This window comes from Rhineura floridana, chromosome 6 (assembly GCF_030035675.1).
Source record: "Rhineura floridana isolate rRhiFlo1 chromosome 6, rRhiFlo1.hap2, whole genome shotgun sequence".
In the NCBI taxonomy this organism is placed as follows: domain Eukaryota; kingdom Metazoa; phylum Chordata; class Lepidosauria; order Squamata; family Rhineuridae; genus Rhineura; species Rhineura floridana.
In genome coordinates this window covers 79,722,787-79,744,188 of record NC_084485.1, presented here as the reverse complement: position 1 = coordinate 79,744,188, position 21,402 = coordinate 79,722,787, and the positions used below count along the sequence as shown (strand labels likewise).

The following is a 21,402-nucleotide window of genomic DNA, read 5'->3' as shown; positions in this document are numbered from 1 at the left end:
AGAGCCCTCATCTTTCCAATATTTAATCTCAGTTTATTGGCCCTCATCCAGTCCACCACTGCATTCAGGCACTGGTTCAGGGCTTGCACATCTACTCCTGATTCAGATATTATGTAAAGCTGCATGTCATGAGCATAGTGGTGACACCATATTCCAAAACTCCTAATTACTGCTCAAAAAGGTCCACAGCATAAGTGCCAGGGAGAGATGTCTACCGCTATGTCACTGGAATTGTTGTTGTGCAACTTACAAGGATTCTATACAGCTTTAACTAGAAGTTCCACTAGCAGATTGCTAAAACAGAAAATCTGACATTTTCAGCAGACTAGATAAAGAAAATATTGCTTGTCATTTTTATGGAAAATTCCAGTTCTGTATTAGAATTCCAGCAGTGCACAAGGACCTTTGCAATTATTTTTTCAAGATTTGGTAGTTGTCATCAGCTGCTTTGTTTTTTCTTTCTTTCTAAACAGCTGTGTAAGAGCATGTTTAATCACTGTTAGTGTATCACACAGACTTCAGTACTAATACTTAAGTACACAATGTTGTAAATTATTTATTTCCTTTTAATACTAAAGAAGTCCTAATAACTTCATTCAGACTTACTCTTAAATTAGTGTGCATAGGATTACAGCACAGACTTTTTGAATCTGGAAAGCTTTCATGTTTTTACAGACAAAAGAAAGTAATCCAATGTAAATATAACATTGCCTAATTTATATTTCTTATATTATTGCCAATTTGCCTTTAGAATATCTGGTTTATGTCAGAGATAGGATATTGAGCTAGATGGACAGTTGATCTTATTCAGAAAGGCTGCTGTTCCTTTAATGTTAAATTAAGGTTGCCATCCTAGACTCACTTACTTGAGAACAAGCTTTATTTACCTGTTAGGATGAGATGCTGAGTAAAACATGCATAAAACAATGGTGTGTAAATGATGGAAGGGGAAGCAGGTTGACCTGAACCTGCTACCACTTGTGTGCTAACAGTGCCCACAAAGATTATTAGGATCACATGTAGGTGGGCATGTAGAGCCCAGAGCATCTAAACACTTTTCCAGTCTCCAGTATTTCTCATCTGCCAAAATTGTTTTACACAGTTGTTCTGTATGCACCTCTCTGTAGCAAATGCGCTCTCTACTTGTGGCACTCTACTGCTTAGACTGTGGAAATTGATGGGCAAAGAATGGATGAGCTTGATTTAATATAGGGGATTTCAATCTCTTTTAGGTCAGTGATGATCAGGTCCCTATCCACATATAACCTACAGCCAGACATTCATCCCATATTGCTGTGGAAAGCTGTTCTGTGTTACTGTTTTGTTACAGTATCATAGGTTGCTTTCTAGTTTTGTTGTTGTTATTGTTATTGTTTTAATGATAACTCTTGATTTAATTATGGCATTTTTGTAGCCTGCCCTGCGATCATTTGGTGAAGGGCAGGCTCCGAGTATAAATAATAAATAAATAAATACAGTACATAATAAACAACATCTAAGAATAAGACAGAAGGTAGCACACTCCTACAGAAAATCCCCCTCTCTCTAGACGGTACACATCCCCAACCACGCCTCCTCTCCATAAACGGGAGACTTAGACACATACAGTGTCCCTACGCAGGGACTTCCATTTATGCCCCCTGTGGCCACGCCGCCTCCCCAAGCCAGACCACCCCACCTTCTCATCGCTTTCACAGCCCGCAGCTCCGCCGATTAAGCTTGAGAACTCCCAAGCAAATAAATATCCCACTGCGCTCAGCATTTGCGCTGCCGCTTGCCCGCTGCCCCCCCCCATGCCACAGTCCTCGGCAGGGGACAGGAGAGGATGGTACCTCTGATTCAGATGTCTCAGAGACCGCCATGGTTAGCATTTTCTGATTCTATGACCTTCAACCTTATGAAGCTCTAACCCGGAAGAGGAAGCAGCATAAATGGAAACCCGCCATTCGTAGGAGGCTTTTTTTTTGCGGTCTCCGGTAGTCTCCGTTACCATGCAGGTGAAAGAAGCGAGTAGCGTTACTGGGTCTGGGCTGAGTTTTTGGTTTGGGATACTATATCTCTTGAGGACAGGCAGGTTTGGGTAGGGCTTACGGTTGTTTCTTTGTCAAGTAGGAAAAGAGATCTCAAACTCCTCTTCCTCACAGTCATGTAATAATCGGGACTGATTCTGTCCTTTCCTGGTTTCTTTAGGACATTCTAGAGTAGATCTTGTAAAGCGGTTTCTTATTTGAAGTCTGGTTATTATTTTGTGTATGGGGATGGCTCAATAGGCTAGGACAAGGGTGAGGGACCTTTTCCAGGTCAAGGGGTGGATTTTTTCATGGCATCCTGCTAGGGGCCACATGCTAGTGGTTACGGGCCAGAGGCAAAAGTAGGCAGAGCAACCGATGCGACTGTTACAATCTTTGTACAGTCAGTTGCGTTCTAGTCACGCAAAAGTCGAAGTCTTCTACAGACGTGCACACATCTCTATCCTCCATCCAGGCAAGCAGAAGGCACTACTATAGTTCAATGCCCCACTTTAGCCAGGCAGAAGCCCTCAAGGAGGGCATAGAACAGGGTGGGACAGGGCAGGCCTAAAGAAAGTACCAAAGGCTGGATGGAGAGACCTAGAGGTTCCCCACTCCTGTTCTGGGGAAACTAAATACGAAGGAAGACAGGGCTCTTGTATCTTTATAACTTATTTGTCAGATATCTCATAACTTGCATATAACTCTTTTGTGAAGATCTCCTTGCCTTGAAAAGCAGGGTAAACCTATATGGGTTTTTAAAAGAAGAAGAGGAAAAATAGCTGCAGGTTGTTATTCAGGGGCTGGGGGAAGTTTAAATTCTTTTCTGTGCAGGTGTTAAAAGTGCAAGAGCCTTGTCCTCTTTTTACAGCTGTTTCACCCTAAGCGAATTAAATTAAGCTTCGGATATCAACCTCTTAACATGAAAGATCCATTAAAATGCATTTAGAATTGGGGTGCTAGGCTGGTGGAATGGTAATTGAGGGTACAATAGCACTCTTTGGGGTGTATTTGGAGTGACTTCTGAATAGCATTGGAAATTTCACTGCCCACAAGACATTTTAGTTAATTGCAGCTAAGTGAAACTTAGATGTGTGTGTTTCTGCCCAGTGAAAAATGAAATGAACTGCCTTCAAGTCAATTCCGACTTATGGCAATCCTATGAGTAGGGTTTTCATGGTAAGCGGTATTCAGATGTGGTTTACCATTGCCTTCCTATGAGGCTGAGAGGCAGTGACTGGCCCAAGGTCACCCAGTGAGCTTCATGGCTGTGTGGGGATTTGAGCTCTGGTCTCCCAGGTCGTAGTCCAACGCTCAAACCACTACACCACACTGGCTCCCCTACCTCCCATAGGAGCAGATAATTTATCATAAGCAGCTGCATGTTTTCATCACTCTTTTTTAAAAATTATATATTTATATCCCACCTGCCCTCCAAGGATATAAAGGTAGCATATATGGTTCTTCTCTCCCCTTTAATTCTCACAGCAACTTTGTGAGGCAGGCTAGGTTGAGAGATAGTGACTGGCCCAAGGTCACCCAGTGAGCTTCATGGCTCAGTGGGAATTGATCAACAAACTAATAAATTAGACTTAAGTGGTTAGTCTTAGGTTGCAGTCCTAACCTATTTACGTGGGAATAAGCCCAATTGAATTCAATATGAATTACTTTTGAGTAGACATAGTTGGGACTGTGTTGTAATTGTTTAAACATTGCAGATGTAGTAGAAAGCAGACATACGTCAAAGAAGTAGAATTTTGTGAGGCAATGCCTGTTTACATAGGTTAATTTTATTTAAATTGATATCTGTATTAAATTGATGACAGTAATTGATTATTATCAGCCAGCACTGTGGCTGAGTTTGTTTGTTTTTTAAATGGCCACTTTAGTTCACTTTTCTGCCCTTTTGCTTTGTGTCCTCTGAATGATGTTTTTTTCTAAACCAGTTCTATGCATGTTTACTTAGAAATAAGGTCCACCAAGTCACCCTGTGCTTTATAGATTACAGCAAAGCCTTTGACTGTGTAGATCATGAAAAACTATGGAATGCTTTAAAAGAAATGGGGGTGCCACAGCATCTGATTGTCCTGATGCGCAACCTATACTCTGCACAAGAGGCTACTGTAGGGACAGAATATGGAGAAACCGACTGGTTCCCAGTCGGAAAGGTTGTGAGACAGGGGTGTATTTATTTAATCTGTATGCAGAACATATCATACGGAAAGCAGGATTGGACCAAGATGAAGGAGGTGTGAAAATTGGAGGGAGAAATATCGATAATTTAAGATATGCAGACGATACCATACTATTAGCAGAAAACAGTAATGATTTGAAATGAATGCTGATGAAAGTTAAAGTGGAAAGCACAAAAGCAGGACGACAGCTGCACGTCAAAAAGACTAAAGTAATGACAACAGAAGATTTATGTAACTTTAAAGTTGACAATGAGGACATTGAACTTGTCAAGGATTAGCAATACCTCGGCACAGTCATTAACCAAACTGGAGACAATAGTCAAGAAATCAGAAGAAGGCTAGGACTGGGGAGGGCAGCTATGAGAGAATTAGAAAAGGTCCTCAAATGCAAAGATGTATCACTGAACATCAAAGTCAGGATCATTCAGACCATGGTATTCCCGATCTCTATGTATGGATATGAAAGTTGGACAGTGAAAAAAGCGGATAAGAGAAAAATCAACTCATTTGAAATGTGGTGTTGGAGAAGAGTTTTGCGGATACCATGGACTGCGAAAAAGACAAATACTTGGGTATTAGAACAAATTAAACCAGAACTATCACTAGAAGCTAAAATGATGAAACTGAGGTTATCATACTTTGGACACATCATGATAAGACATGATTCACTAGAAAAGATAATAATGCTGGGAAAAACAGAAGGGAGTAGAAAAAGAGAAAGGCCAAATAAGAGATGGATTGATTCCGTAAAGGAAGCCACAGACCTGAAGTTACCAGATCTGAAGAGGGTGATTCATGACAGATGCTCCTGGAGGTCACTGATTCATAGGGGTGCTATAAGTCGTACTCTACTTGGAGGCACATAAAAAAGGTAAAGGTGTCCCCACACTTATAGTGCGAGTCGTTTCTGACTCTTTGGGTGACGTCTTGCGACATTTACTAGGCAGACCGTATATATGGGGTGGGATTGCCAGTTCCTTCCCCGGCCTTTCTTTACCCCCTAGCATATGCCGGGTACTCATTTTACCAACCACGGATGGATGGAAGGCTGAGTGGACCTCAACCCCTTTTACCGGAGATTCGACTTCCTCCTTCTATTGGAATCGAACTCCGATCGTGGGCAGAGCTTCGGCTGCTTTACGGCCGCTTACCACTCTGCATCACGGAGGGTCAATGGAGGCACATAACAACAACGTTAATTTGAAAGCAGAGTTTGAAACGGATTTCACACTCTGCTTTCAGATAAACATAAGCTAGTGTCTGGCACAGATGTAACACTGACTAGTACTGAAAAAGAATGGGAAGAATTCACAGTGGGAGGGAGACCAGAGGAGCATGTGAGCCAAAGGGTACTGGTGGTATCTTAATCTTAGTAAGCAGATGAGGAAAAGTTACATGTCCTTTGGGGCCCACAGTCTACCCCTTAATCCAAGCAGAATTATTTTGATTTCTTTTAACTATGGCTGGTCTCTGCTCTAGGCAGTTTATAATCTGAAACCAGAATCCAAGGCATGAAAAAAATGTAGCCGATCCAGTACTGCAGCCCTACTGGCACAACAGATTCTGGGGGCGCAACAGAGCGTCTCTCCCTTTCCTGTCCCTTGTGTGCTCTCAAAATCAGTTCTGGAGGGTTACGGAACCCTCTGGAGCAGATTGGGAAGGAGAGAAAATTCCCATTGCTGTAACATAACTCTGCTGGCACGACATGGGATATAGCTCTGTTTTATGTTTTCACAAATAGTAGTGAAGCAAGACAAACATTCTCCCTCAGTCATCCACAATTAATCTTCTGTTATTTCTCAACAAACTATATGAAATTTGTTGTCATTCATTGTAATGAATTGATCTTTTTTGTTCAGAGCCATAGGCCACCACATTCATTGTAATTCATTAGTTTCTCTTCTAGAACCTTCACATTTTGTTATTTCTGTTTGCTAATAGAATTACATGATTACATTCACTGGATTCAGCCTTGAGCCATGTACAAGCCCTACTCAGAGAGGGAATGCCAACACATAGTTGGTAACAAACCTGCTTTATTTAACTGAAGACATAATTCATTTCTAAATTTTCTACAGTTTCCAAATTTGCATAGATTATGTAGAACCAAGAACTGAATGCTGTTTGCATCCACCAGAATTCCTCTGTGCTAGTATTCTATAAATGGCATTTTTTGGTAAACTGCTAATCTGATTATCTTTAGTCCAGAGAAGGAAAACTTTCAAATGTAAACGGAACATCAACTATGTGAGTATGTCTGTTGGATATGCAAAACTGAAACTGTTGTTCTGTAGTGGGGACAGTTAGTTATGGTCATTGGAGTTAATGATGGCATGTAGAATAGCAGTTTATTTTTTTAACTGCAATTTTTAGCTGAACCATGCCATTGATATTCTTTCACTTCATTTTCCTCTTGCATAATTTCTCTAGCTTTCCTCTCAAACTGTGTAGTACATTTATATGCCATTGGTATATAATTCTACAGCACAATGAAAATAAAAAATGTCTTTCTCAAAATTAAAGTAATTAAATCATAGAGTTGGGCAGGGTCTTGAAGGGTATCTAGTCCAACCCTCTGCTCAGTAGAGAAAATCCAGAACTAGGAGCGTCCCTAACAGATGGATGTCCACCATTTGCTTGAATGCCACCAGCAAGTGAGAAACTACCAGTCCTCTGGATAATGGTTCCATTGCTGAACTGCTGTCATTGTCAAAATGTCTCTCTTAACGTTTAACCAAAATCTACCTACCTGTAACTTAAGCTCTTTGAATCTACCTGTACCCTCGGGGCAGCAGAGAATGAATCTTTGCTCTCTTCTTTATGACAGCACTTCAGGTATTGTCCTCTCTTCTTCAGGGGAAACATGCCTAGTTTCTTCAACCTTTTCTCACAGAACTTGTTTTCCAAACCTGAGAATTTTGTCCAATCTGGTGTTTTGGACTCCATTTCCATCAGTTCTTGCCAACATGGCCACTGGTCAGGAATGATGGGAGTCATAATCCAAAATACCTGGAGGTCACCATGTTGAGGAAAGCTACAGGCATTATTTTCAGTTCTTTTTGTGCACCCGCATTGACTTTTTTAGATGTCTCCCATTTTTCTTATTAGAATTGTTTGACTGTACCTTTAACAATTCCTTTTATGGGAACTCATAAGAGACTTTCAAAAGAGCATTGCGTTATGACTCTAAGATCTTTTTCTGAATAGGTGTGAGCCCTTTATGTGTGCACATAAATAGGATTATTTGCATCAGTCTGCATTATATTGCACTTGTTAATGTAGAGGCTCATCAACTTTTTAAATGTACTATCCGAGTTTCAGAGAGAATCGTTTGAAGTACATCATAGTCTGCTTTGTTTTCTACAGTCCTGAATACTTCAGTGTCATATCAAACTTGGCTACACCACCCAAGGCACCTCTAGATCTATTACGAACTTTAAAGGCATCAATCTCAATATAGAACTTTGTGAGACCTCATAGCTTCTGTCTCCATTATGGAAATTGTCTTTATTCCCGCAATTAGTCTCTAAAAGTTTCTTGTTTATAAAGATTTTTCCAGAGATGGGCTGTGGAGCGGTTGCCTGTTTTCTCTCCTAGTCACTGTGATCCTTTTCTTCCATACTCAGTGCCTTCGTCACTACACAGCTATGAATGAATATTCACAGTTGCTTGGTAAAATTATTTACAATTATAAAGCAAGATCCTCCTTTATTAATCATATTATCCTTGATATCGATGTTTAGAGTTGACCAAGCTTGCATAATCCCTGCTCGGAGTTAAATGTGTGGAGGAAGTGTGTACATTGTTGACAAATGCTGCACAACAAAAAGTGAAAATCCTAACTCTGCTTTTTGAACCAAGGTCATGTTGATAGATATTAGGCAGCTATTAACTTTTCTCTAACAATTGTGATGTCCGAAAGCTTACTATACCACTGAGGAGTTCTGTAAAGGACACTTTCTTTCAATATTATTATTATTATTATTATTACTATTTATTACGTTTGTATACCGCCCCATAGCCGAAGCTCTCTGGGCAGTTTACAACAACAACAACAATAATAATAATAATGTAATATGGCTACTACAGTCTAAAGTTACTAGGCAGAGGAATCCTAACTCCTAATCTGCACTGCTGGACAGGGTTAGGATGCATCAGAGGTTTCTTTGTGCCCTCTGAAAGCGTGGAGTAATGCTACTGCCAGCAGTGTTCCTGCCCCAAAATAGGGTGTTGCAGTGGCAGGGGTGGAACAGGGCCAGTTATTGATCTGCTGGATCTGAAGCCAACACACTTCCCACAGAGGGACTTGTGACGCCCTTCCCTGGCTCTCCCTGTCAGGTTCCTACCTGCTCGTGGTTACTGCCTGTCTCTAGGCACCACCAGGGACTCCACCAGTCCGGACTGTCCTTTCTTATGGTTTCTCTCCCCGCTCTAGCACAGATCTCAACAGATCCCCCTGCTAGGCAGCACCACCAGTCACGTCCTATAACCAGCAGTCCCAGAGACTCTGCCTGAGTCTCTCTATCTGGTTACCTCTGTGACTGAGTGCTAAAGCTGTCCCAATCCCTTTGATTTACTCAGACTGCTTGTGGTGTTATTCTCTTCACCGCTGCCACCATTTGTTTCCCTTCAGCCTTGGTATTTACCTTACCCTCTCTTCTGGTCTGTGAAACCCCAGCCAAGGATTAGGCCTTTGGTAAACCAAATAAGTATTTTATTATATAACAGAGATAACAAGATTTCTTTAAAAGGCACTTAAGCATATGGTTACATCTATTCCTGAGGTACTGGTCTTAGTATTAATCCGAACTCCACCCTCTCCTCTCAAAACCCACCAAAACAACCCTCTCAAGTCCACCAACGTCCACCAACGTCCACACCACATCCACCCAGATTTACCTGACATTCTTCCTTTTATACTGTCAGCCATTTTAAACATTCAGCCAATCATCCAGCATTCTACTGCCCATTCACTCCCCCTTCCTCTTTCACTCCACTTACCATGTATCTTCTAAACAAACAGCACTTACCCTATTTACACTAATACAGGAACATCACAGGACTCCCATAGATGTACCAGCCTGGAGCTGGCACAGCAAAAAAACAACACACACATTCCGCCCAAGCCAGCATGAGCAGCAAGGCTTTGGATGAAGTAGAAGATTTGCCACTCTTATATTTTGCTGCTCCTGCCAATGCTTTGAATTGCTCTCCGTGGCTGCAATCTTTGTGCACACTTACTTGGCAAAATTGATCTCAGGGAGGCTCATTTCAGAGTAACTACGATAGGATCAGGCTTTGCAAAAGTAATGCAATTAAATAAATCAAAGAGCAGGAAATGCAGCCAGTTGTGCCCACCTACTTACCCATTGGGGAAGAAGTTTGCAAAACAGCCTTTGGCAGGCAGAGACTATGTAAAAAAATAAATAAATTGGAAGTTTAGAGCAGGGTTGATTTGATTTAAATCGCTTCTCTGAAGGACTCATTTTAATGATTTAAATCACTAATGAGGAAGATTCTGTTTAATCATCATTCTTTAGTTAGAAGTACATTATTTTTAATATAACCTTAATACATACTCGGAGATCTAAGTTTCATTAGAAAGTAGGTACAAGCAATTATTCTGAATTGTTTTCAGATTAGTTTTCATCAAATAAATGGAATGATAATTTAGACACTTCAGTACTAAAGAAGAATTGACTTGTGAAATCATTCAGGAGATGAACCTGCTCCAACTGTTGAATTAATCATATTTTTGTCATGATGTACTAGAATCGCCACACCAGTTGTACTCATAAGATTGTTTATTTTTCTGGTCAATTTCTCCTTCAACAAACAACATTAACAAAACATGCACATGGATTTTCAGTTTTAGATAAATGTAAAGTTCTTTAAAAAATAAAATTTAGGTGATTTCAACCAAGAACATCTTCACCTTCATCTTCCTTTTCATTGTCTGGAATAAAAATGCAAGCTTTCCTGCTTTTTCAGTTCCCAACTTATTTCTCAATTTAGAATGAATTAGTCCATAGGAAGAAAAAAATATATCTGCACCTGCAGAAGAGGCTAGTGCTTTTAAGAGGATTATCACTTCAGTGGTCTCCTTGTTCAGATCTATTCCATCTCCCCAAATTCTCTTGATATCTGCAAGATTAGCCCCCTTGCCAGTAAATGCATATGGTCGAGGGTTCTTGCTTTCTCCTTTCCTCCATGTCTACATAGAATCCTTGTTAAGTCGAACATTAGTTCGTCTAAGCTCACAGGTTATCAACAGCAGTTGTCTAGCGTAGGTGAAGAATAGAGGAAACCCTACTCAAGAAAACTTGAGTCTTGGGAGGTACCAGAAATTTTCTATTTGGGAGTCAGACTTCAGTCTTTAATATACGCTATTTATTCATATGTTGCACACTACAACTAATAAAATGCATTCTAGGTGGCTTTACCCATTATTGCAGAAACAGAAATATATATCAGATGAAAGAAGTTTCTGGATATCCATTTAACTTCAAAGTATAAGACTCTGAAGGCACATCTTAGTTAAAACAAGTTACAATCAGAGGTACTGTTTTACAGTGGTTCCGATCCTACCTCCAGGGTCGCTTTCAGAGAATTGCATTGGGTGATTGTCTTTCAGCCCACTGGCAGTTGTGCAGTGGGGTGCTGCAGGGTACCATCTTGTCCCCTATGCTGTTTAACATGTATATGAAGCCCTTGGGAGCAGTCATCAGGAGATCTGGGATGAGGTGTCAGCAGTACGCTGAAGATACCCATCTCTGTTTCTCTGTAACATCTGATTGGGAGAGGCCGTGCAAGCCCTGGACCGCTGCCTGGACTCAGTGGTGGGCTGGATGAGTGCTGGTAAACCGACACTAAATCCTAGCAAGACAGAGGCGTTGTGGGTTGGTGATTCCCGAGTTCAGATAATTGGTCAGTTGCCTGCTTTGGATAGGGTTGTACTCCCTCTGAAAGAGCAGGTCCGTAGTCTGAGGGTGCTCCTGGATCCATCTTTGTCCCTCAAGGCCCACATGACCTCAGTGGCTAAGAGTGCCTTTTACCAACTTCTGCTGGTACGACAGCTGCGGCTGTTTCTGGACTGGGATAGCCTGACCACTAGTGTCCATGCACTGGTAATCTCTAGGCTGGGTTACTGTAATGCACTCTATGTGGGGTTGCCCTTGAAGTTGGTCTGGAAACTGCAGCTGGTGCAAGATGCAGTTGCAAGGCTACTCACTGGGACAGGATATCACCAATGTGTTATCCCACTGGTGAATGAATTGCACTAAACTGAGCAGAGGGATTATTTTGCCCCTGGGTCACAGGTTTTGTTTTCTTTCCTGGCCATGCTGAGCCTCATCTTTTTGGATCTCCATGTCATTTATATTTAGCGCAGTTTATCCACGTTGTCTCCTTGGGCTCCTTTGGGAGAAAGGGTGGGATAAATTTAATAAATAAATAATTTCAAATCACCTCAGTAATGAACATAGTAATTTTTATTATTGTAGAAAGATAATTGGCTCTGAGAAAGTGTTTGACAGAGATGCAAACCAAAGCTGATGAGTGTTAAAACTTGCTGGGTTAAGGTCATACTAGGTAGCAGTGATGTTGCCCTGATTCAGTCAAGTTCAGAGGTTTGGAGTGTGGTGCATGGCCTTCCTTGCATTTCGTTTGTAGGTACTGCTTAGTTCTTTTAACTTTTCAGGTGCCTAAAAAGATATGTCCACTGATGTAACCATGCTTTTGTATATGCACGATGTGTGAAGCAGCTTTTGGATATTGGCCACAGCTATTTCCCCAAAACACATCCCCTTTGCAGGGGTTCCTACTGTTCAAATGCTGCCTTTGTATTGTTCCTTGCTGATGGATGTTTCATTCTCTGATGCAAATGCTGGGTATCCCTCTCTCAGGAACAAGTATGTCAGCTGCTTTCCCAAGTGGCATGTTTACTATAGCCTACCCACACTGCTGAATTATCATTAAAACCTGGTTTGCGGCAGTCACCTTGCCTTCGGTATTTTGTAATGTGTCCTTTATAGCTCTGGTTTATGGACATTCATGGGTGATACCAGGTGACTAGCCACCTAGCTGTCAAAGTGGCCTGTGAGCAACGGGGGGAGCTCAGGATCTGGCCTGCAAGCCAGATCCTTTTCCCCATTCCTGATTTATAGGATTACTAAGTACAGAACACAAACCTATACCACAGTTAAGCCTGCTGAGGGGTATTAGAAAGCAGAGTAATTGCCATTCCACCAGTGGCTCTTGCAGGGAGCAGGCTCTTAGTTCATGCAGCAGTCTTCTTGATGAGCTCAGCTGTGCCTGGGTATGAGAGCCCTTCCCTCCTTTCCTGGTGTAGGGTTGTGCCCTTGATTTGAACTAGAGGCCTCCAGCATGTAAAACATAAGTTATTTTCCCAGAACAGCACCCTTCCTACATTCCCTGTGTACCTGATGTCTATGATTGACTTGGGGGAGAGAGAACAAATGTCTCCTGATGTGTGTGCTTGTTGTCTGCTGCTGTGGCTGAGTAATTATAGAGCTACTCTGTGTTGTGTGCAGTGTGGGTCAAGTCAGGAAGCCTCTGACATGACCTTTTCCCTCCAGCATGCAAAAGGTGAGTAAAAGCACTCTTCCCCTGGTGGGGCTTGAATTCCCAATCCCATGCCCTACAGAGTGTGAAAATGTGGCATCATTGTGTTTGTGCTGTTTGCTCTGTGTTCGTCGTATCACTGAGAGCGTGTGGGATGTGTGCATGAATCATTGCAAAATGAGTGGCTGTGACTGTTGCGCTGCAGCCAACTCAGAAGGGACAGGAAGGGGGGAGGCATGAGTTCCAGGCGCCTCTGCAGCCAGAAGAAGCAGAGTTGGGGATTGTTGTGTCTGAGCAGAATTGTGCGGGAGGGGGGCAGCCTGCTCTCCAGCCAGTTCCCACGAGTAACGCCCTTTCCGAGGAGCCGAGCGCACCGCCCCCAGTTGATGCAGAGGACTTGTGGGGGGAAACTTCAGAGACAGTGCCAGCTCCTCCTTTGTCAAGCAGTTCCCAGGAGGATTCCAGTGTGGCACCGCCCCCTGACCTCGAGCCCATTGCTCGGGAGCAGGTATCTTCAGATGAGCCGTTGGATGCGCGTCCCCTGTCTCCTCGTTCCCGTCGCCGCGAGAAACGGACAGGGCAAAGACAGGAATTACGAAGGAGTCAGAGATTACGTTCGAAAACATTTCCTATATAAACCTGCCGCTCCCGGTGGGGGGTCGTTGAGTCAACTTCCTTCACACGCTGCAGAGCATGTCTAGAGTATAGTTAGGGACTCTAGTGTGTTAGCGTAGGGTTTCCTATGAAGCGCAATGCCTTTGATGTATCCATTACTCTAATAAAATGAGATTTACTTGCACACACACTCCAGCCTCATTCTTTCAGCTCTGGACGGGACAGATTGACTCAACCACCATCCCTACTCGAACCTGTTCCCATGGCGGATGACATGGACCAGAACGGAGCAAGAGGGGGAGTACCTATCACCATGGAAGCTTTGTATGCCGAGATCCAGAACCTCTGAGTGACTACGCAAGCCCTACAAGCCGAGAACCAAAACCTCAGAGCCGCAACGCAGGCCTTGCAAGTGGATAACCAGAATCTCCATGCCTTGGTCGCCCAAGTCCAGGCTGCGCCCCCCGGGGCGGCAGCCCCTCTGAAGTCTCCAGTGGGGCTCCCCGTGCGATACGGGGGGCAGAGTGAACAGTTTGCCACGTTTCTAGCCCAATGTGAGTTGTACATTCAAGTGCGCAGAGCTGAGTTCCCAACTGATGACGCGAAGGTGGCGTTCATCATCAGTTTATTGGAAGGGGAAGTGGCAAAATGGGCCACCCCATATTTGATTCGCAACGACCAGATATTGCGCCAGTTTGACGCCTTCAAGAATGCGATGGGGGACATGTTCCGAGACCCCCAGAGGAAGGAGACGGTTGCCTGCCAGTTAGGGACCCTGAGTCAGGGAAGGGGTCTGTAGGGCAATACACGAATGCTTTTCATGTTTTGTCTCAGGAGACGGAGTACAATGACCCAGCCTTGATGTACTTCTACAGAAATGGACTGAGTCCAGAAGTGTTGGATGAACTGGTGCGCTTCACACACCCCGACTCACTGAGGGGTTTGATTCAACTGAGTTTGCAGATAGACAGCCGCTTAGAAGGAAGAAAGTTGGAGCGAAGAATGGAGCCTTCACGGAGTCAGGTTGCTGCCCCGTGCACGCCCTGTGCCCAATCCTGGCATCACTACTGTCTCGGGAGAGGAGCCCATGCAGATTGGGGGGGCTAGACCGCGATTGACAGAGGAGGAGAGGGAAAGACGCCGGAGGGAAGGACTGTGTCTGTATTGCGGAAAGTCTGGACACCTCGGCAGAAATTGTGCAGCCAAAACCGGAAGATCCCAGCCACCGGAAAACTTCACATCCCAGCTCTCGTAGAGGCTAGAGAGTTGGGGGGTGCTACAGACACTGAGCCTCCGTTACGACCCCTTCCCTCCCAAGGAGCCCTTCTGTTGCCCATTCACATCACTCTATCCTCAGGCGAGAGCTTCTCAGCCAAGGCTATGATCGACAGTGGAGCATCCTCTTGTTTCATAGACCGAGAGTTGGCGCTACACCACGCTATTCCCACAAGAGAACTGAGTCAGCCGTTGGCAGTGGAAACTATAGATGGCCAGCCTCTGAAGTCTGGGGGGGGTGACTTGGGTGACTGAGTCCGTGGAAGTGAAGGTCCCTGGGCATTGGGAAGACCTGTCGTTCTATGTGGTGTCCTTGCCGCATTTCCCGGTGGTGTTGGGTATGCCTTGGCTGGTTAGGCACAACCCCACAATCTTTTGGGATGAAGCTGTGGTGGTTTTTACCTCCAAGTACCGCCATCGACATTGCCAGCCTGAAGAGAAGCCACAGGTGTTGGCAGGGGCGTCTCCCCCAAGGGAGATAACTTTGCCCACCAAGTATGGGAGTTTTCGGGACATCTTTGATAAAAAGGAAGCGGAGCAACTCCCTCCTCACCGGCCCTATGATTGTGCCATTGATTTGGTGCCTGGGGCACGCGTCCCCGCCGGGCGGATCTACTCTCTATCTGAACCAGAGTTGGCAGCGTTAAGGGAGTTTCTGGACGCCAATTTGAAGAAAGGCTTCATTCGCCCTTCACAGTCCCCAGCTGGTGCACCCCTGCTGTTTGTGAAGAAAAAAGGGGGGGAGCTCCATCCCTGTAATGATTATTGAGCCCTAAACCAGCTCACTATCCCCAATAGTTACCCGCTGCTGCTCATTAGGGAAATGTTGGAGAGGTTGCGTTCCGCCAAAATTTTCACTGAAGCGCAATGCCTTTGATGTATCCATTACTCTAATAAAATGAGATTTACTTGCACACACACTCCAGCCTCATTCTTTCGGCTCTGGACGGGACAGAGACACATTTCATATATGCATGTCTGTTGTCCTGCCGCTTTTGATTTGTTTTGTTTGTCATTTCTACCCCCCACCCCGCAGTTGCACAATGTGGTGGGTGTAGTAGCCATCTATCTCTACCTCCCCCGTCCCATGATGGAACTATTGAGTATAGAAATGGGCAGAATTCATGAACATTTTGTATAGAACAAAGCAACTGGCACAGTGGGGGTTCTGAACAATGCTCAAGCTTGATATGAACTGGATAAAGGCTAATAAAGGAATTTAATACAGATAAGATGGAGGTACTGTTTGTGGATGGGTAGTCTCTACTTAGAAGGAATCCAGCCTGTCTTGAACAGGGATTGCATTCCCCTTAAAATACCAGAAATGTAGTTTGGGGGTGCTCTGAGATCCGTCTTTGTCATTTGAGGCACAGGCGGTCTCAGTGGCAAAGGAATAACTTTTATCAGCTACTGCTGATGTACCAACTATGATCCTGTCAGGACACAGGCTTGCAACAATTATCCATGCCCTTTGAATTACTCAACTTGTTACATGTAGAGCTTCCTTTGAAGATAGTTCACCTGGCCAGACTAGGGCAATGAGATTGCTAATGCGGTTTGGGAGGTATTGGTACATTATGCCAGTGCTTTGTCATCTGCAAGTCTGTTTCTGGACCCAGTTTATTTATTTATTTATAAAAATATTTGTATACCTCTATTTTGTTAAAAACAAAAACCATAGAACAAAAAAATTAAAAATATAATAAAAAACAAAGGGCATCCATTGCAAAAGAAGCATCTTCTTAATTTCCTGCATAAGTCTGGGGGAACAGAAAAGTTTTCAGAAGGTGCTTAATAGTTAAAACAGAAGGCACCTGCTGAACCTCTGTTGGCAGAGCATTCCAAAGAACTGCATGATGACACTGAAGGCTTGATTTCATGTCGATGTTAACTGAGCCTTGCCAACTTGGGGGACGTCCAAGGCCACTCCTGCAGATGATCTGTGATTGAGCTGGGATATAAAGGTTCAGGCAGTCCCTAAGGTTCCCTGGACCTAAGTTGTTCAGGGCTTTTTAAATTAATACAAGGATCTACCTGGCTTGGTAGCGGATGGGAAGCCAGTTCCAAATGATTAATCTTTAGAGCCCTAAACAGATTGGGACCAGGATAGCTGAAAGTTTGCCATCTCCTGTGAATACCTGCCCAGACACTAGGTTCTTCAATGGAGGCCCTCTTCTAGGTTCCCCTACATAATGAGATGATGTAGATGCTTACTTAAGGAGAGAGCCTTTTCATTTGTGGTGCCTTGGTTATGGAACGTTCTCCCAAGACAGGTTCATCTATTGCCTTTGTTAGGGCCAAGTGAGGATGTCTTTGTTCTCCCTGACTTCTTCAATTCATTTTAGTTCTTGGAACTCATCTGTTTTTCCCCTAGTTGGCTTTTACTGCTGTAGATTGATTTCTGGTGCTATATAGTTTAATGCTTTTTGCCTAATTTTATGTTGGTGCTGCTTTTATAATGGTTGTTTTAGATTGTGATAGAGTTTATATTAATAACAATAATAATATCTTTATTTTCACCCCGCCCTTTTTCCAAAACTGGAACTCAGGGCGTCTTACAAATAAAAACTACACATAGGTAAAAAACATACAAAAATATACAATTAAAATAGAATTAAACTATTCGTAACATTAAAACCATGAAACATACACTTAAGATACTAAGACAATTTAAAACATTAAGAATAGGACCATAGAACAATACAACAGACCTTAGAAGGCCCTATCTTAAACATCTTGTAGTCCAAAAGCCTGTCGGAATAAAAAAGTCTTTGCCTGCCGACAGAAGGATAGCAAGGAAGGGGCCATTCGTGCTTCCCTAGGAAGAGAGTTCCAGAACCTAGGGGCAGCCACCGAGAAGGCCCTATCTCGCGTCCCCACCAATCGCGCTTGCGAAGGTGTTGGGACTGAGAGAAGGGCCTCTCCTGAGGATCTCAACACCCAGGCAGGCTCATATGGGGAGATACGGTCTGACAAATAGCCTGGACCTAGGCCGTATAGAGCTTGATAGGTCAAAACCAGCACTTTGAATTGTGACCGGAAACAAACTGGCAGCCAGTGGAGCTGTCATAACAAGGGGGTTGTATGGTCCCTGTAACCAGCCCCAGTTAGCACTCTGGCTGTAGCTCTTTGTACCAGTTTAAGTTTCCGAACAGTCTTCAAAGGCAGCCCCACGTAGAGTGCGTTACAGTAATCTAAACAGGATGTAACTAAGGCATCCATCACTGTAGTCAAATCAGGCGTCTCCAGGAATGGGTGCAGCTGGCACACCAGTCTTAGCTGGGCAAAAGCACTCTTGGCCACTGCAGAGACCTGGGCCTCCAAGTTCAAAGCTGAGTCCAGGAGCACACCCAAACTGCGAACCTGCGTCTTCAGGGGGAGTGTAACCCCATCCAGCACAGGCTGAATCCCTATTCCCTGATTTGCCTTTTGACTAACCAGGAGCACCTCTGTCTTGTCTGGATTTAATTTCAATTTGTTCGCCCTCATCCAGTCCATCACTGATGCCAGGCACTGGTTCAGGACCAGGACAGCTTCCTTGGCTTTAGGTGGAAAGGAGAAATAGAGTTGGGTGTCATCCGCATACTGATGACACCGAACCCCAAACCCCCAGACAACCTCACCCAGCGGTTTCATGTAGATGTTAAATAACATGGGACAGAACTGAGCCCTGAGGGACCCCATATGTCAAAGGTCAAGGAGTCGAACAGGAATCCCCCAGCACCACATTCTGGGTTCGTCCCTCCAGGAAGGAGCCGAGCTACTGCAACACAGTGCCCCCAAGTCCCATCCCGGCAAGGCGGCCCAGAAGGATACCATGGTTGATGGTATCGAAAGCCGCTGACAGGTCCAGTAGAACCAACAGGGACACACTCCCCCTGTCCAGCTCTCTGCGTAGGTCATCCACCAAGGCGACCAATAGAATCATAGAGTTGGAAGGGGCCTTGTAGGCCATCGAGTCCAACCCCCTGCTCACAGCAGGAAATCCACAGCTAGAGCATCTCCCGCAGATAGCTGTCCAGCCTCTGCTTGAAGACATCCAGTGAAGGGGATCCCACCACCTCCCTAGGCAGTCGGTTCCATTGCCGAACTGCCCTTACTGTCAAGAAGTTCCTTCTAATTTCCAATCTGAATCTACGCTCCTGCAACTTAAAACCCTTAGACCTAGTCCTACCCTCTGGGGCAGCAGTGAACAAATCTGTATCCTCCTCTATGTGACAGCCCTTCAGGTACTTAAAGAGTGCAATCATATCACCCCTCAGCCTTCTCTTCACTAGACTGAACATGCCAAGTTCCTTCAACCTTTCCTCATAAGACTTGTTCTCCATACCGGCTATCATCCTTGTCGCCCTCTTCTGAACCTGCTCTAACTTGTTTATATCTTTCTTAAAATGAGGCGCCCAGAACTGAACGCAGTATTCCAGATGAGGCCTGACTAATGCAGAATATAGTGGGACTATTACTTCCCTCGACCTGGAAACTATAGCTCTGTTTATGCAGCCCAAAACCACGTTTGCCTTTTTTGCCGCAGCATCACACTGCTGGGTTATGTTCAACTTGCGATCCACTACAATTCCAAGGTCCTTCTCACACGCACTACTGCTAAGCCGGGTATTTCCCATCCTGTACCCGTGCATTTTGTTTTTGTGGCCTAAATGCAGAATCCTGCATTTGTCTTTATTGAATGTCATTTCATTAATTTCAGCCCAATGTTCTAGTCTTTCGAGGTCCCTTTGGATTTTATTCCTGTCTTCCATTGTGTTAGCTATCCCTCCCAGTTTCGTATCATCCGCAAACTTCATAAGGCTTCCCTCCACCCCATCATCTAAGTCATTGATAAAAATGTTGAAGAGTATCGGCCCCAGGACAGAACCCTGTGGCACTCCACTCGAAACCTCCTTCTAGTCCGAAGCAGAGCCACCGACAACCACTTGAGTACCAAAGCCATCTCTGCCTGAAACCAGACTGAAATGGGTCAAGATAATCCATTTCATCCAAGAATCTTTGGAGCTGGGCAGCCGCCACACGCTCTATTACCTTACCCAGAAATGGAATGTTGGAGACTGGCCGATAATTACCCATTATAGAGGGATCCAGGGAGGGCTTTTTCAACAAAGGTCTTACAACTGCCTCTTTTAGGCACGTTGGAATTCTGCCTTGTTGTAAAGAGGCATTTACCACTCCCCTCACCCAGTCGGCCAGTCCCCCTCTGGCACTCTTAATGAGCCAGGAAGGGCAAGGGTCTAGCAAACATGTGGTGGCTCTCGCCTCTGCAAGGATCTTGTCCACATCCTCAGGCTATACAAATTGAAAAGAATCCATTGTTATTGGACAAGCAGGAGCCAAGGTTACATCCCTTGAGACTGTATCAATTTTAGCGTCCAAGTCAGAGCGAATCTGAGCGACTTTAACTACAAAGTGCCGTGCAAATTCTTGACAGAGGGCTGTTGAGTGGTCTGTATTACCCTCTTGGGGGCCTGAATGTAAAAGACCCCTGACCACTCGAAACAGCTCCGCTGGACGGCTCCTGGCAGACGCAATGGTGGCAGAAAAGAAAAGTTTCTTCTTTACCCGCACTGCCACGGAGTAGGCCTTCAAATAGGCTCTAGCCCGTGTTCGGTCAGACTCGTTCTGAGTCTTCCGCCAATGTTGCTCTAGTCCCCGTCTTACTCGTTTCATTGCCGCCAGCTCCCTCGTAAACCAAGGAGCTGGTTTGGCTCCGCACCATGAGAGGGGATGCTCCGGGGCGATCGTGTCCACCGCCCTGGCCATTTCCCCATTCCAGAGGTCAACCAGGGCTTCGACAGAATCGCCTGCTGAGGTGACAGGAAAATCCCCAAGAGCCATCAGGAAACCATCCGGATCCATCAGTCTCCTGGGGCGGACCATCCTAATCGGTCCCCCACCCCTGCAGAGGTTCTGAGTCCCAGTGAGTCTAACCCCAACCAGGTAGTGATCTGTCTATGACAACGGTACTACAGAGAGTTCCTCCACACCAAGATCACCATCATCCCAACCCGCACAGAAAACAAAGTTCAAAGTGTGGCCAGCGGCATGAGTTGGGCCAGATAATACTTGGGACAGACCCATGGTTGTCATGGAGGCCATGAAGTCCTGAGCCACTCCCGACAGAGCGGTCTCGGCGTGGATGTTGAAGTCACCCAATACCACAAGCCGTGGGGACTCCAACACCAACCCCGACTCCAACACCACATTTTATTGAATTTAATTTTGAACTGCTGACGGTATATAAAGTGGGTGGTATAGAAATGCCAAAATAAAAAATAAAGATGAAGCAGTAGCTGTTCACATTCTTCCTTCATAACCATTAAAGTGTGCAGCAGGAATAGCCAGCATGGTGGTTTCCAGATGTTGTGTTCTGCAGTTTCCATTAGCCCCAGCCAACATAGCCAAAGGTTAGGGATGATGAGACAACCTCTTGAGGGCTCCATGTTGGTTACCTCTGGTGTACAGGGACTCTTGTCACTTACTGAAACTAGCAAACTATTATTTGTGATTTAAACAGGTAGTAGATAAAAAATGCTTCCTGTATGAGTTTAGGGGTTTCCCCTAAAATCCTATGAGCACATATTTTCCCCTGACAATTTAAATGGACTGAACTGCCATGCTATGTCTTAAGCACTGTGAGGTGAAAGCAAGGGAGGCAGAGGGATTAGATGTGAAGGGATTAAATTGCATGAAACTGCATGGAAAGTCAACAGGGT

General features: G+C 44.5%; 2 protein-coding genes across 12 annotated transcripts in view; one reads left to right on the top strand and one right to left on the bottom strand.

The window, feature by feature from the left end:
• SZT2 (SZT2 subunit of KICSTOR complex) overlaps positions 1-1,914 on the bottom strand; it is an 89,596-nt gene extending 87,682 nt beyond the window's left edge. For 5 of the 10 annotated variants that reach the window (XM_061632654.1, XM_061632656.1, XM_061632657.1 and 2 more), the window contains exon 1: positions 1,679-1,871. In XM_061632654.1, the coding sequence (XP_061488638.1) occupies positions 1,679-1,795 (117 nt within the window). In that variant the 5' untranslated portion in view covers positions 1,796-1,871. Of the gene's footprint in view, positions 1-1,678 lie in introns of all 10 variants that reach the window. The other 5 variants (XM_061632659.1, XM_061632661.1, XM_061632662.1 and 2 more) reach the window with 2 other exon arrangements.
• The window catches only part of MED8 (mediator complex subunit 8), a 29,326-nt gene continuing 9,816 nt past the window's right edge, over positions 1,893-21,402 (top strand). The window contains exon 1 of one of the 2 annotated variants that reach the window (XM_061632667.1): positions 1,893-1,997. In XM_061632667.1, coding sequence (XP_061488651.1) covers positions 1,992-1,997 — 6 coding nt within the window. In that variant the 5' untranslated portion in view covers positions 1,893-1,991. Of the gene's footprint in view, positions 1,998-12,582; positions 12,812-21,402 lie in introns of those variants that run through there. The other variant, XM_061632666.1, reaches the window with a different exon arrangement.